We start from the raw sequence: 17,203 nt of genomic DNA, 5'->3' as shown, positions 1-17,203 counted from the left end.
CAGGCTTGGTCAGTGCAGCCCCCCCCCCCCCCCCCCCAGTTATTTTGTGAAGAGAAGAATTTATTTAGGAGGATTAGTTGATTAGTTGTTTCATACATTTGTCACAGTTGGGGACACTGGATGTGGGCTTTCTGGTTTTCATATTAAACCACATGACCATGTTTGTCTCCAGGTCCAGTGATCCTCTAGCCTTCACAGTAGAAGCTCCAGTGACTCTGGCATCGGTTCAACACGATGTATGCCTTTCTTCCTCTAGAACTCCTTCCTTGTTTATTCGAGGAGGAGGGTGTTCAGTGATTCTCATAACATTGAACTGGAAAATTAGGATGCAGTATTCAAACCTAGTCAGACTCCTGGCAGATTCTTTGTGGGCCATCCCAGATCGGCCAGATCTTCTGTTCTAGGAATCGCTTTGCCAACTGGCTTCTCTGACACTGGCTCTAAAGTGGTTGTAAACCCTTACATATACCCAGTGAAGTGACTGGCCTCAGGTGATGCACAGAGATTAAACAAATCCTCCTATATACATTTTATCTGCAGTCCTCTCTCCTCTATGGCTGTTCCAAGTCAAGAAATTAGAAAGCTTGTCTGAGCTGTCAGAAAAAGGGGGTGGAGAGCTGAAATGACACACTGCAGAGCTCAGTGAGGAGAGCTCTGAGAGCCGATTGGAGGGAAGGGACACACCCCCCCCTTCATGCAATACACAGGAATGGAGCTTAGGCTTTCAATCACCTAGGGCTCCCTCCTCTGTCACCTTTTTTTTATTTTTTTGTTCTTGGTTTTAGGAAAACTTGTTAGAACTGATTTGTGCTGATAGCAGAGGAGTGAAGCAGCAGACAGAAATTACACTTAGGGACTTCTTTACACTTCAAAATGTGGCATTGGACACGATTTTTTGGCATTCAGAAGCACCTTCTTTGTATTTTCCTTTGATTGGCTTTCAAAGTGCAATACAACCGGAGTTTATGGTAACACACGGTAAAAAAACACAAGAAATAGATGTGTAGCAGGCTCATTAAGATAATCCTAGCTGGGCTCCTGTCACTGTTCTCTCTATGTCGCTGTGCTGACTAGCAGCTGCAGAGAAGGGTTGGTGCCAAGGGTCAAGATGGCCCCTGCACTTCCAGGATCACCGTGAAATGCACACACTGGAAGTGACGTCTGGAAGGGGGCGGTGATGCGTTTTTGGAGCATGTGCAGAGGCTTCTTCCTCAAAACCTAAGCCCCAGAACTTTAGAGCCAGCTTAAATGGAATGGGCAGCATTATGTTGAAGATGGGTGGGGGATGGACAGCACAGACCAATGGATGAAAAATGATAGTGCATAGCTAACATGATAATAGCATTGTATGGTGTTAAATTGGTACTGCAAATTGATACCATTAATAACACTATAATGACTAAGAGGGACTACAAGTAGCTGATGATTGGCACAGCGACATGAAGAGAACCATGACGGGAGCCCAGCCAGAATTATTATCTTTATGAGCCCGCTACACACCTTATTTCTGAAAGTGTTTCTAACCTTGTGTTACAATAAACTGCTGGTGTACTGAACTTAGAAGCGCCTTCCTTGTATTTTTCTTTTGTGCTAGAGTCTGCTTCTACTTCTTGAAGTGTCTCTCAAGTGCCCTCTTAGCTCCATTATGCCCTTCCCTTGGATTGTGACTCGAGAGCACCAGCACGCTGAAGGTCCTAAAAAGCAAAAACAAGAAGGATAATACCCCGGATCACCACAGTACTCCCTAATAGTTAAATCAGTAAAAGGTGAAGCACCAGAAGGTGCTGCTCCGATCACAGTGAACAGTACAGTCTCCAACCCCAAGCAGTATATATGAAATAAGGGTATATGTAACACCTACGTAAATGGTGTACACAAGAAAAAGTGTGTTGATACACACGGAGCATTTAAAACAGACCTTTATTGAAACCTTGATTGAATAATAAAAGACTCAACCACAGCGTGTCAAAGTGAACCAGGGGAATTATAAAAAAGACAATGTTGTCAAATAAGGATAAGGGAAAGACCAGCAGCTGCTCATACTTTACCCAAGTCCATACATACACCAATCACCAAAGTATCGGCCAATATATTCTGAATCTGGATAAACCATATAAACTGTCTTGGATTATGTGGATGTAGGTAGAACATGGTAGCTGTGCAGTCACTGGGAGGTGGGGAGGTCCCCATCTGGAGCAATATCTGAGCAATTTATTATTGAAATTGCTGATAATGACAACTAACCATAGCGGATGAAAAGTAGTCCAAAAATTGTGGCAGAGGAGGAACTTCAGTTACAACATGTAAATGATAATCAGATTAAGTGTCCATTGATCATCCACCCATCCGCTCATGGATAAGGATCTCAGAATTGCGGATGGCAGGCAGTTCATAGATAGTAACAAAGAAGATACTTCAGCCACAAAGTAAGTATTTGGAGCAGATTATGTATCAATCATCCATCCATCCGCTCATGGATAACAGTTCTCAGTTATGTAATAATCACCAAACCAGTAGCTAGTAATAGGTTAGACAGCATGTAGGTTACACTTAGCATATATATGGAGATCACTCGTGGTCAGCAGGAGAGGCTTGGGGTCAGGGGGAGTCACTGTACAAGTAGCCAATAGTCCCTAGTAGATAACATGTTCAGAGAAAAAATGTGGATCTCAGTGTATCAGGGTAATGAAGGCATGTAGGTGAACACTCACCCCTATAGACCTCCGCTAAGTGTCACACTGGTGCTTGTCTCCAAGAGCCGTGTTGTGCTGATGCTGCCGCTGTCTCTCTTCCATCCAGTAACCAGCTCCCTCTCAAATAACTGCTTTCAGCTGCAGGGTGTATGTTGGCCAGTCAGAACCTGAGGTCACGTCAGTGCTGGTGACGGGATGCTGATCCGTTTTGTTGGCAAGCTACGCCAACTTCATCGGAGCAAGGAGGGATAAGTTATGCTCCCCTAAATAGTCCCCGCAGACTTAATTACTGAATTAATTACCAGTCAGCTGTTTCTCTCAGTGAGGCGGGTGAGCCTTTCTTTGTATAGGGGATAACCACTCCTTTCACTCCCGCACTTATCAATTTAACTCATGAACCATCTTAACAAAAAACTATTAAATGCAGTGATGTCTGTTCAATATTGGCAGTAATACAGCTTTTCTGAACATTGAGCATCAGGCTATTAGGAGTTTTATACAGTAAAAGTGTATTTTGAGGAATAAAAATGGGAACAATGTACATATGGCATTCTACGGAACAATATACAAAGGGAAATAAGAGATACCAATAAGTGGTCAAATGCCATAAGGAAGTAGGTGAGATGATGTACAGATAATAAATCAATTAATGACAAAAAAGGGGGGTAGAAAATTGTGACTTGAGAGCACCAGCATGAAGGGCCTACATGCAGAAGCACCCTTTGAACTTTTTCCAGAAAGCCAATCGAAGCACCTTTCACTAAATAAAAGGGTTACCTTACAGTCTTGTTCACATGTTGTGTTTGCTTTGCTTCAAAAATTGTACCCCATTTTGCTTTCCTGGTGCTCCAAAGCCTCCATAGAAGTCTACGACTACGCTTTATTCAGTTTAAGCTTCACTTTGTTTAGTAGTTATTGCAGGCAAGCGAAATACCAAGATGCACTGGGAAACCAACAAGTGAAGCAGGAAAGACCTCATCAGCAGTCAGTTTAGGTTTGTATGTCTGTGTGTGTATGTATATGTATGTGTATATATATATATATATATATATATATATATACAGTGGGTACGGAAAGTATTCAGACCCCCTTAAATTTTTCACTCTTTGTTATATTGCAGCCATTTGCTAAAATCATTTAGGTTCATTCTTCTTCCTCATGAATGTACACATAGCACCCCATACTTAGAGAAAAACACAGAATTGTTGACATTGTTGCAGATTTATTAAAAAAGAAAAACTGAAATATCACATGGTCCTAAGTATTCAGACCCTTTGCTCAGTATTTAGTAGAAGCCCCCTTTTGATATAATACAGCCAGGAGTCTTTTTGGGAAAGATGCAACAAGTCTTTCACACCTGGATTTGGGGATCCTCTGCCATTCCTCCTTGCAGATCCTCTCCAGTTCTGTCAGGTTGGATGGTAAACGTTTGTGGACAGCCATTTTTAGGTCTCTCCAGAGATGCTCAATTGGGTTTAAGTCAGGGCTCTGGCTGGGCCATTCAAGAACAGTCACGGAGTTGTTGTGAAGCCACTCCTTCGTTATTTTAGCTGTGTGCTTAGGGTCATTGTTTTGTTGGAAGGTAAACATTCGGCCCAGTCTGAGGTCCAGAGCACTCTGGAGAAGGTTTTTGTCCAGGATATCCCTGTACTTGGCCGCATTCATCTTTCCCTCGATTGCAACCAGTCGTCCTGTCCCTGCAGCTGAAAAATACCCCCACAGCATGATGCTGCCACCACCATGCTTCACTGTTGGGACTGTATTGGACAGGTGATGAGCAGTGCCTGGTTTTCTCCACACATACCGCTTAGAATTAAGGCCAAAAAGTTCTATTTTGGTCTCATCAGACCAGAGAATCTTATTTCTCACCATCTTGGAGTCCTTCAGGTGTTTTTTAGCAAACTCCATGCGGGCTTTCATGTGTCTTACACTGAGGAGAGGCTTTCGTCGGGCCACTCTGCCATAAAGCCCCGACTGGTGGAGGGCTGCAGTGATGGTTGACTTTCTACAACTTTCTCCCATCTCCTGACTGCATCTCTGGAGCTCAGCCACAGTGATCTTTGGGTTCTTCTTTACCTCTCTCACCAAGGCTCTTCTCCCCCGATAGCTCAGTTTGGCCGGACGGCCAGCTCTAGGAAGGGTTCTGGTCGTCCTAAACGTCTTCCATTTGGGGATTATGGAGGCCACTGTGCTCCTAGGAACCTTAAGTGCAGCAGAAATCTTTTTGTAACCTTGGCCAGATCTGTGCCTTGCCACAATTCTGTCTCTGAGCTCTTCAGGCAGTACCTTTGACCTCATGATTCTCATTTGCTCTGACATGCATTGTGATCTGGAAGGTCTTATATAGACAGGTGTGTGGCTTTCATAATCAAGTCCAATCAGTATAATCAAACACAGCTGGACTCAAATGAAGGTGTAGAACCATCCCAAGGATGATCAGAAGAAATGGAAAGCACCTGAGTTAAATATATGAGTGTCACAGCAAAGGGTCTGAATACTTAGGACCATGTGATATTTCAGTTTTTCTTTTTTAAATAATCTGCAACAATGTCAACAATTCTGTGTTTTTCTGTCAGTATGGGGTGCTATGTGTACATTCATGAGGAAGAAGAATGGACCTAAATGATTTTAGCAAATGGCTGCAATATAACAAAGAGTGAAAAATTTAAGGGGGTCTGAATACTTTCCGTACCCACTGTATATATATATATATATACACACTAGAAGTGTCTGGTGCAAATGTCACATCTAGTGTGCAGCAACAGGAAGGTGAGCGGGATCCAGGCTTGAGCGGAGCAACTAGGCGACAGCACACGGGGTACAGCATGGGAGAGCTATAGCAGAAGATGAACGGGGCCTGGAGAAAGAAGACTGAGCGCCGGAGGGTCAGATGAGCTGGGGGACCGAGCAGAAGAAGCTAGCAGATTTAAAAAGTACACACTATGGAGGGGTGAGCTTTATTCATCTGTCTGAGGTTTACAACCACTTTAATGGCCTGGCTGTTGACACCCAGGTCCTGAGCGACGGGTCGGATTTGATTATCCCTATGCCCTTAAAAGATAGGAAATCAACTTACATGCAAAGTCTACCATGGCACCTGGAAGACATATTTTACCTCCGAATTGACTCCATGAAATGGCTTGAATAAATGGTGAAATCTAGGCCTAAGCAGTTCTTTTTTTCAGGGGATGTTTGCTTCTCACAGTGAAGGTCTTTGTGCAGGCTGCCGTCCACTTTAATCCCCCTGTATTCCTAGTCATTCCATGTGATTTAAGTCAGGTTCTGTTGGTTCCTCAAAGACCGTCCTTTGAAATAGTAATAGTTCTCTTTCTATCCTTACCTGCAGGGATGCCTTTCTTGTTGCCATCACTTCTGCAAGGGAATTTCCCAAATTCTTGCCTTTAATTTGTCAGAAACCGCTGTTTGTGCTACACAGGGATAGGTTGTTCTGTGGCCTAAAATCTCTTTCCTTCTCAAAGTGATTTCTCTCTTCAGCTTTAATCTTGGCATTATTCTACCATCTCTGTCCTGCTACAAATACTCTTATGGAGACTCCCCGCCATATTCTGGATGTGATGCACACTGTTTGAGTCTCTTGGCAACAGCTTTCTTACAATGGTCTGGTTCTGTCATTTATGAAATTTCACATAATGGACAACCTACTTTCAGTTACACCATTGACCGATTGATTCAGCAACTTTCAAGCCGATAATCTCAGAGGCAAGGTTCCTTCCTTTTCAGAGCTCATTTGACTAAGATGGGGAGTACCTTTTGGGCTTTTCAGCATCAGGCATTTGTTTCTTAGGTTTGCAAGGCTGTTCACACATTTGTTAGTTTTACCAGATGGATTTTCAGGCCTAATCTGATGCCAGCTTTAACTGTAAAAATCTTCAAGTTACTCTAGAGAATCTGAACCCTCTCTGTTAACCTGTTGTGTTTTGTGGGCCTTTTGGCCATTCATTTGCTGTTTTGCTTGCCCTTTGTGTGTATGGGGGAAATTGTTTTTTATTTTTTTCATTCAGCCCACTAAAAAAAATGGAGCATCTGTGGCTAGCTTAAGAGGCTGAAGGAGATCAGAACTATTGTAGAAAAAAAGGTGAAAATTGTATTTTTTTTTAACAAAACAGTGCTTTGACAAATTGAATGTCAGTTATAGTTTTTATCCACTTTAACTTTTAAAGTATATTTTACATATACAGAGTTTGCAAGCAGGAAGGGCTTTATTTTTTTCTGCAGAGCAATCATATACTGTATGTCTCTTTTGTGATACAATTTACATTAAACGACATACACATTTTTTTATAATGTACACTAAACTGCACATGTGTAGCTCGATGTGCTTTTTCGGCATGCTTTGAATACTGGGATGAATTAACTCCATGTGAATAGGGAGTTACTTCACCATAGGCTGGCAAATCAAGCTGGCTAAAGATGCCAAACCCAGAGAACAACCAGAAGGGACCTCACTGATCAACAGCAGGTTTAGCTGACTACTGTGCCAATGACAACTTGAAGGAAACCACTAAGCATAGAAATGTGGGAACTGCCACTGCGACTTAGAATTGAGTCTGTTTTAGGGCCCATGGTGCAATACACACACACGTTGGTGTGTGTTGCATTTAGGTAGCTCAGTAATTTAAACGGGCTGCCAAACACTCAATGGTAGATGGAAAATAGTACACACCCATAGTGCCTTTGCACATCATACAGCATTGTGCTGGGGTAATGTGTTACCTCATGTTCACACCTATGCGGTTTTTGGTGTGTTTTGCACTACAAACAGACTACAGTCCATTTAACATTGTTTCCCATAAATGTAGTTAACATCTGTGCATTTTGCGGCACTGCGTTTTCTTTTTTAAAGGGTCAGACTTTTCTCCCGCTGCAAATTGCATTTTGGGTGTAATAGACTTCAATGAAGCCGACCCAAAAAAGCAAGTGTTGAGTTTTTTTATGTATTTTTTTTCTCTATATAGCTGGCTGCTAAGGAGTGGGCAGGAAAGCCAGCCATCACTGCCTTAACAACTGATGAGTTATCACCTGTCAGCGGGATTTCTCTCTGACAGCTGAATGTAGAAAAAAAAAAAAGAGTTGGGAAAAAAAACAACATTGGGACCCCTACCTCCAATCCATACCAGGCCCTTTGGTTCTGGTAGGGATTTGGAGGGACACCCCACGCCAAAATATTTGAAAAAATGGCCTGGTACTCCCCCAAATCCATACCAGACCTTATTCGAGCATGCAGCCTGGCAGTTCAGGAAAAGGAGGGGACGTGCGAGTGCCCCCCCCTCCCCGAACCATACCAGGCCACATGTCCTCACCATGGGAGGGTGCTTTGATGGGGACAAGGGCCTCCTCCCCATAACCCTGGGCAGTGGTTGTGGGGGTCTGAGGACAGGGTGCTTATCGGAATCTGGAATCCCCTTTAACAAGGGGACCTTCAGATCCTGCCCCCCAATGTAAGTAAATATAGGGTACATTGTACCCCAGCTCATTCACCCAAAAAAAGTGACAAATAGAAATAAAAAAATACAGTTTTTTTACAATTCCTTTGTTAAAAATAAAAAAGCAATGTCCCCTAATGTAGATTCATCATCAATCACGCCGCGCGCCACACCTCTGGACCCGAAAAAAGAGGTTTGGTATAGATGGAGAGGGGGCATGCCATTTTTTCCCCAAAATGTCTTATTTTATTTATTTTTTTTGCCAGCCATTTTTTTTTTTTTTTTTATTATTCAGCAGAACCCCACTTACAGCTAATGACTTTTGCCGGCCTGCTCCTTAGTAACAAGCTGTACACAGAATGCCTAAAAAGAAAAAAAAATGCAACATGCATGAACACTGCATGCAAAATTGCATCACAAATGCGGGTTTTAAAATGCACCACAGAACAATGCATCAAGTGCATCCGCATAGATGTGAACCTAGACATAATGCACATTACATGTGTTTGCTGCAGCACACCACAGCACTGTACAGCATGCAGTTTCCTGTGCATTGGTAAGGGGAAAATTGCAACCTGCCCCATTTTAATATATTTTGTAGAACATTTTCAGCTATTTTGTAGAACAACCGAGCAGCTTCTCACCCGCATCGGTTGTCATTACAAGACAGTCAACCGTCGGCGATGAACGACGGTACCGGGGTGATGCCTCTAGCTGCAGGCATCACTCTGGTACAAGCACTTTCCGAAATCTCGGTAATATCGGCCACCTTGGTGGGAAATTCCGATGTATCGGAGAAAGTGCATATCGGCCCTTGATATATCGGCTTTTGCCGATTAATAGGTCGACCCCTAATTGATAGCCCTGCATATGATGGCACAGGGGGACATCGTGGGAAGGTCCATCTGTCTGGGAGCGGAGGATCAGGTCAGTTAAAGTGATTTTCCTTTCCACTAGACTAAAGGCCCGTACACACGATAAGAAAATCTGAAGGGAAATTTCGTCCGACGACCGATCTGCCGATTTTCGGATTGTTAGTATGGTGCTTTCGACAGCCGACTTAGACTTTTCGGCCGAAAAAATCCTGATGTGCAGGCTACAAAATTTTTATCGTCCGTCAACACGTCCAATTTTTGTATCATTAGTACAGTTTTCGACTGAAAAAAATCTTAAGAGCAAGACTAGGCATGCTCAGAGACGATTGAACACATACAAAACAATCCAACACATGACATCACTTCTGAAGTAGAATTCTGTCGTAAGGGAAAATTTGTATGAAAATAACCTCTTCACTTTGCACATCGGACTAGCATGCCACAAAAAATGGACGACAGATCGTTCGATAATCTGATCGTGTGTACTGGGCTTTAATGAACAGTTAACCCTGGCAGTGTGGGCACAGCCCTACTGCAAAGTATAATAAAAGTTTTTCTTCATTATTTATCATATTTGAATGAAATTTATTATTTTTTATTATAAATTTTATTTTGTTTTTTTGTTTTTTTTCCCAGTGCTCTAACTCTGGAGGATGAAAAGAGGATGTTGGCCCATCACATTAATGCACTTGTAAGAATGGTAAGAATCTCTGCTTCAGGTCATTTAAGCCAGGATACTCCATCCTATGATCCTTCTACTAAAGCCTTTGACAGTTTAGAGTGGCAATATGTAGAAATTTCACTTCTGGGAAGAATTTATCTTCTTGGTCATAACTTTATATCATTGCCTGAAAGCTGCTATTAGGGAGGCTGGAAAGATCTCTTCCCTTTGAATTGGACAGGGGCACAAGATAGGGGTGCTCATTGTCCCCAATCTTATTGCCCTGACAGCTGAGCCACTGGCAGCTCTTATTAGGATAAGGTCAAACTGGAACTTTATTAGTTTTTGATATGGTAAACTACATGAAAAAATGTTTTTATGTTTATGATTGGGGGATAACTTCTCGTACTATTTCTGAATTTTGGGTTTATTCGAGATTTACCATCAACTGGTTCAAATCAGCCCTAATGCTTTTGGATGGCAGAAAGCATCGGTGACCCAATCTGGTCCCATACCGCTTACTTCCTCACTCCGTAAATTCCACACTTGCATGCACACCGCTCCCTGTCTTCTACCTCCCCTGTCCCTTTGATACACGGAGTACCCCTGGACAGTCACACGCCAGTCATGTGAGCTGTGAATCGCTCACAAAGTCAAAATCCTCCTCATGTATCAGTAGTTTCCAGTTCTTCTATTTTATTCACCAAACTCCTACAATTTATAAACATAGTTGCATAGTTTGTGAGGTTGAAAAAAGACATCAGTCCATCCAGTTCAACCTATGATGTGTGTGTGTTTGCTGTTAACCATACATTGTATACCCCTGTATGTTGTGGTCTTTAAGGTGCCCATCTAATAGTTTTTAGTATCTATCGATGCTCCCTGCTGATACGACTGCTTGTGGAAGCGAATTCCTGCTCTGACAGTGAAGAACCCCTTACGTATTTTAAGGTCAAACCGCTTTTCCTCTACTTTTAGTGAGTGGCCACGTGTCTTATTGTATTCCCTTTCTCTTAAAAGTTTGTTCCTTATGCTAGGGTCGCCAGTACAATATTTGTACATTGATATCATGTCCCCTCTCAAGTGTCTCTTCTCCAGAGAGAATAAGTCCAATGCTTGCAGTCTTTCCTCATAGCTGATGTCCTCCATTCCCCTAAATTCCTGCCTTTAAAATTTGTACTAATGCATATTTTTTTTCTGCTTGTGTGTACCAAGGTTGCAGTAGGAATCTGCCAGCCTGTGCTTTCAGAGATTAAAATTGCTGATTGTTCTATCTTGCAGCTAACCTACACATCTCTTTATGTAATACACAGTGCCTTGAAAAAGTATTTATACCCCTTGAAATTTTCCATAGTTTATGTTCCAATAAAATACATTTAAGTTTTTGGTTGTGATTTTATGTGATAGACCAACACAAAGTGGCACATAATTGTGAAGTGGAAGGAAACTGATAAATGGTTTTCAGCATTTTTTAAACATATGTAAAAAGTGTGGTGTGTATTTGTATTCAGCCCCCTGAGTCAATACTTTGTAGAACCACCTTTCCCTGCAATTTCAGCTGCAAGTCTTTTTGGGTATGTCTCTACCAGCTTTGCTCATCTAGAGAGTGAAACTTTTGCCCATTCTTCTTCACAAAATAGTTTAAGCTCTATCAGATTGGATGGAGAGTGTCTGTGAACAGCAATTTTCACATTTTGCCACAGATTTTCAATAAGATGTAGGTCTGGACTTTGGCTGGGCTATTTTAGCACATGAATATGCTTTTATCGAAACCATTTCATTGTAGCTCTGGCTGTATGTTTAGGGGTCGTTGTCCTGTTGGAAAATGAACCTCAGTCTCAATTCTCTTGCAGACTCTTAACAGGTTCTAAGATTAAAACAAAGGGATGCAATGCCAACAAAATAACAAGCTGTTGAAATATAACTAAGTTAATAGATGTGAATCAAAGGAATATTTGAAGACAAGTCCCCACACCGACTGCTGTGAGCTGGAAACAAACATCACCATGGTGAAGAAAAAGCAATCCTGCTTACCAGATCATGTAGTGACCCTCAAATTTTTTGAAAGGTGGGTAGGAGCATGTGAAAAGACCATGTCACAAATACGATGATCTCAGACCAGATACATGCTATGTAGTTGGGATCAAACTAAACTCCACATTCAAGGTTAGGTGGACTTCCAAACAAGAGGCAAATTAATGGAACCAAACAGCTTGACCTCAGAAATATGAAAACGCTACCATGGTGTAGTAAAGTTTTAAAACTTATGATTTATTATAAGGAAATACACTCACATTTTGATGAAAACAAACAGTCATGTCAGAAGTTGGACAAAGATGGCCGCGGCATGTCATATCGTCAGTCTCGTCTTACGCGTTTCTTCACAATTAACGTCATTAGAAGCATGAATTTTTTGCCACTGCATCCCTTTGTTTTATTGTTTATGTATGGGTGTATGATCAGACCCGTTGGTGCTGGTTGCCTACATTGCATTCGGCTGTATTAACCAAGCTCAGATATCATCTAGTTTTTTATAGGTTCTAAGATTGCCCTGTGTTTGGCTCCATCCATCTTCCCATCAACTTTGACCAGCTTCCCTATCCCTGCTGAAGAAAAGCATCTCCACAACATGATGCCACCATGTGTCACAGTGAAGATGGTGTATTCATGGTGATGTGCAGTGTTAGTTTTCCGTCACACAGTGTTTTACTTTTAGGCCAAAAAGTTCAATTTTTGTCTCATCTGACCTAGAGCACATTCTTCCACATTTTTTCTATGTCCCCCACATGGCTTCTCGCAGTGGACTTCTTATGGCTTTCTTTCAATAATGGATTTCTTCTTGCCACTCTTCCATAAAGACCAGATTTGTGGAGTGCATGACTAAGAGTTGTCCTGTGGACAGATTCTCCCACCTGATGTGTTGATCTTTGCTCATTCTCTGAGTAATGCTCTCTTTGCCCGGCCTGTCAGTTTAGGTGGACGACCATGTCTTGGTAGGTTTGCAGTTGTGCCATACTCTTTCCATTTTTGGATGAGGGATTGAACAGTGCTCCGTTAAAAGCTTGGAATATATATATATATATATATATATATATATATATATATATATATATATATATATTTTTTTTTTTTTATAACTGAACCCTGCTTTAAACTTCTCCTCAACTTTATCCCTGACCTGTCTGGTGTGTTCCTTTGCCTTCATGATCCGGTTTGGTCACTAAGGTTCTCTAACAAACCTCTGAGTGCTTCACAGAACAGCTGTATTTATACTGAGATTATTAGGTTGTAAAGGCAGGTTTTTTATCTTAATGCATTCTATGCAGCAGCTGTCCTCCTAATACTTACCTAAGCCCAATCTCGATCCAGCAATGCCCACGAGTACCTCAGCCATCTGGGACTCTCCCCCCCTTATTGACTGAGACTCAGCAGTGGCGCCATCGGCTCCCATTGCTGTCAAAGTCAGCCAATCAGGAGAGAGAAGGGGCTGTGCCGAACTGCGGTTTCATGTCTGAATGGACACAGGGAGCTGTGACTCGGGTGCCCCCATAGGACGTTGCTTGCTGTAGAGAGACAGGGAAGGATGGAGGGGCCAGAAGAGCCAAAGTGGGACCCAAGAAACGGAGGATCTGGGCTGCTCTGTGTAAAACCACTGCACAAGGCAGGTAAGTATAACAGGTTTGTTATTTTTAAAGAAAAAAAAAAGAGACTTTAGTATCACTTTTAATTACACATGGATGGAATCAATTTACTAATTAGGTAAAGGCAATTGGTTCCACTAGATTTTAGTTAGGGGTATCAGAGTAAAGGGGGCTGAATACAAATGCACGCCACACTTTTCAGGTATTTATTTGTAAAAAATTTTAAAAATAATTTTTCTCTTTCGTTCATTGGCAGACACAGCGCTCCATATTCAGAACCATAGGGTTATATCGCCCCCTACAGAAGTAGGACACTAGGCAGAAAAAAAGACTTGGCTATGCCTATGAGCAGTACTAGCTGGTATACATCCCCCTCTCTGCTATAGGACTACAGTTTTTTTCTGCCTAGTCAGGAGTAAGGACCGAGTTCCCTGCCGGGATCTTTGGTGCTGGCAATTTTTTCCTTTTAAATGGCATTTTTTCCTCCTGGTTTTTTTCCTGTTTGATCTACAATCAACTGCCGGGCTGAGCGATGGGCTGGATAGCTAGATCTAGTGGTCCCCCAGTCTGGCCAGCGAGTGCATGCAGACCAGAACTCTGCGCTGGGTCAGCCGTGACATAGCCCCCCTGGATGGGGGCTGGCCTGTAAGTTAAACGCCTCGCAAGGTCGCATATGACCGGGTCTTGGCAAGAGTCACAGCGTTCCTCTTGGCCAACAGCCCCCCATTTTGATGGTAAGGAGGTCTGTCTGGAGTGGTACCTGCCTGGTTTCATTGTATGGTGAGTAAGATGTCCCCTCTCTCCCCCTGGATGCGGTGTGGGGTGGACACGGGCACACCCCCCTGGGACAGCCAGAGCTGTGGGTTTCCCTCCCCCCCCCAGACCCCCCTCTGTTTTGTGTGGTCCCTGTGGGCCATCTTGGTACCTCCCCCACACCCTGGACAAAGGTCCTGGAGTCCTTTGTTGCCCAGGTGGAGGTGGCCTATGGACTGCGGTAGGGATAGACCGATACAGTATGTTTTTTTCAGGGCCAATACCAATATTTTGGTCACAAGGTATCGGCCAATATGGGCCGATATTTTGTACATTTAAAGTTTTGAAAAATAAGACAATTTTTGACACAAATCTGGTACTGAACATGTTAATGGGTTTTTTTTTCCAAATATAACTTTTATTTTTAAAACACAAAAAAGGCATACCACGAAACAAAAAAATAAGTACATATCCATCAAGTTATCATGAAAATCAGGCAATCATAAAAAGTAACCCCAATCATCACTACCCCCTCCATGGACCCCCGCAAGTGGGTCTCATTAAATTATATACCTTCCCACAACATATAATCACGGCTGGCAGTAAGATAAACCCTCAGATTGCCCGTCCATTCCGTATTTGCCCCACTTTAATTAAAACAAGACAAACAAACCACAAAAAAAAAAAAAAAAAAGGAAGGAAGTCGTCTCTGACTGAGGGGACCACCCCCCCATCTCCACTCATGAATGCAACAGGGTAATACCCTCATCAGATGAAATAAAGGTATTCCAAAGCTCCCAGGTCTCACGATACAGCCCCCATTTACAATGTGATGTCAGCACCAAGCCTTCCATCTTATTGATAGCCTCTACCCTCCGTAGCCAGTCCTTTACTGTAGGGGGACAAGGACTTTTCCATAATGCGGGGATACAAGCCTTCGCTTTGTTAATTAAATGACGTACCACCGATTTCTCATATCGCTGTATAGGAATATCTGATACGTGAAGCAAGAAAAAGGCCGGATCCTCCTGGATAGAATATTCCGTAAATTTTTGAACAATAGATCTAACCTCAGACCAATATACCGAAAGTTTCGGGCAAGACCAAAAAATATGAAGTAACGTTGCATCCTTCCCCCCCCCCCCCCCCCCCGCAACGCCAACAGTTTGCCGATACGTTTGGAAAAATCTTATGAAGTTTATGAGGTGTAGAATACCACCTGGTCAATACCTTAAAGTTGGTCTCTTGAATTTTGGTACAGATAGACGATTTAAAGGCAAACGAAACAATATTCTGTATTTGCGATAGTGTGAAGGTGCAGTGTAAGTCAGATGCCCATTTAGTCAAACACGGCAAAGGAGGATTATCCAACGGAATCGTTAGTAAACTGTATAGTAGAGAAAGCGTATGTGGCAGAGCCCCCTCGTTCAGGCAGTATTCTTCAAATTTAGTCAAGCTACGTGCAAAGTCTACGGGGTTCGGTAGGGTATGTAGAAAGTGGTGAAGTTGCAAAGCGGACCAAAAAGTAAGCCTGAAATCACCATCCGCGGTCGTCAAAGTCTCCAATGTCGGGCCAGCTATCCGATACAAGAAGCTGAGCAACCCAAGCATATCCGGCTGCGCCCATCGCCACCAAATCTGGTGACGAAAGGCCCGTCACGAATCGCGGGTTTCCAATCACAGGAAGTAATGGGGAGCAAGGAGGAGAAAGAGAATACCGCAAAATAGCCTGATGGCATGTTCGCAGCGTAGTACCCAAAAGGGGGTGAAGACGCAATTGTGGTGGCAATTCTGGGTAGCACCAAAGTGCCCCCCTAAGAGGGATATTCATCTGTGCTTGTTCTATACTGATCCATAGTTTAGATGCCTGATGTTGGCACCAATCAACCACTCTACTCAGATGAGGGAGAGCTAGACCACCAACATACGCTTTTGGCCGGGTCAATTGTGTCCGCGCGAGGTCTTTTCTGTGCCCAAACGAATTTAGTGTAAAGAGAGTGAATCGAATGAAAGTACCGGGCAGGCAACCAAACCGGTTATCAAGTAGATGTGTTTGGGCAATATACTCATCTTTATCAGGTTACACCTGCCAAACCACGAATGGAGACCCGTATGCCACCTATCCAAAAGGGTGCGTGTCTCCCCGATCAAGGGGGTAAAATTCAAATCGTAGACCCTAGACAAACATGATGGGGTGAAGGTACCAAGATAGCGTAGAGCCCTATCGGTCCATCGGAAGGCAAAGCTCATTTGTAGAGTACGAAGGAGAGGCGGGTGCACCCCCACTCCCATCGCCTCCGATTTACCAAAATTAATTTTAAAGTTCGAAAGGGATCCGTACCTGGTCAGTTCTCGTAATAAATTTGGCAGGGAGAGGGTCGGGTTCATCAATGAAAACATAAGATCATCAGCGTAAGCGGATATCTTATAATGGCTTCCACCAACCTTCAATCCCTGGATATCTGAGTTTTGGCGTATAGTACAAAGGAAGGGTTCCAGCGAGAAAGCAAATAAAAGAGGGGACAAAGGGCAGCCCTGTCTCGTACCATTATTGATAGGGAAAGGATCAGATAGGAAGCCGTTCACCTTGACCTGTGCGGTGGGGTTTGAGTATATACTAGTGATCCAACGCTGCATATTACTTCCCAAGCCTATATATTTAAGGACTGTAAACATGAAGCGCCAATTCACCCTATCAAAGTCTTTTTCCGCATCAGTATTAATAAAAACACTCGGTGTTCGGGAAGTATTGGCAACGTGGATCAAATTTAGAACTTTAGTGGTGTTGTCCCTAGCCTCTCGGCTAGGGACAAAACCCACCTGGTCGAGGTGAACGAGGTCAAGAAGGTGTGGAGCTAATCGATTGGCCAAAATTTTTGTAAAAATTTTCAAATCTATATTAAGTAAAGAAATGGGCCTATAGCTTCCACAAGATGTAGGGTCCTTTCCTTCTTTCAGAATAACAGTAATATGTGCCGCTAAAGTGTCTCTAAGCATGTTGGCACCTTCCTTCATAGAGTTATAGAGTCTGACCAGGTACGGACCCAGAGTAGAAAGAAAAACTTGAAAGTATTGGAGCGTAAAGCCATCTGGACCGGGGGCCTTCTTTAACTTCATAACACTTATGGTCTGTCGA

At 42.9% G+C, this 17,203-nt stretch overlaps 1 protein-coding gene across 3 annotated transcripts in view; it reads left to right on the top strand.

The window, feature by feature from the left end:
- Positions 1-17,203, top strand: part of VPS35L (VPS35 endosomal protein sorting factor like) — a 1,473,617-nt gene that overhangs the window by 1,097,233 nt on the left and 359,181 nt on the right. For all 3 annotated transcript variants that reach the window (XM_082262328.1, XM_082262327.1, XM_082262326.1), the window contains one exon: positions 9,649-9,712. In XM_082262328.1, coding sequence (XP_082118454.1) covers positions 9,649-9,712 — 64 coding nt within the window. The remainder of the gene's footprint in view (positions 1-9,648; positions 9,713-17,203) is intronic.

Source organism: Pelophylax lessonae (genome assembly GCF_965119305.1).
Source record: "Pelophylax lessonae genome assembly, chromosome: 6".
In the NCBI taxonomy this organism is placed as follows: domain Eukaryota; kingdom Metazoa; phylum Chordata; class Amphibia; order Anura; family Ranidae; genus Pelophylax; species Pelophylax lessonae.
Note: the sequence above shows the minus strand (reverse complement) of the source record. Positions and strands in the feature narration are given on the sequence as shown.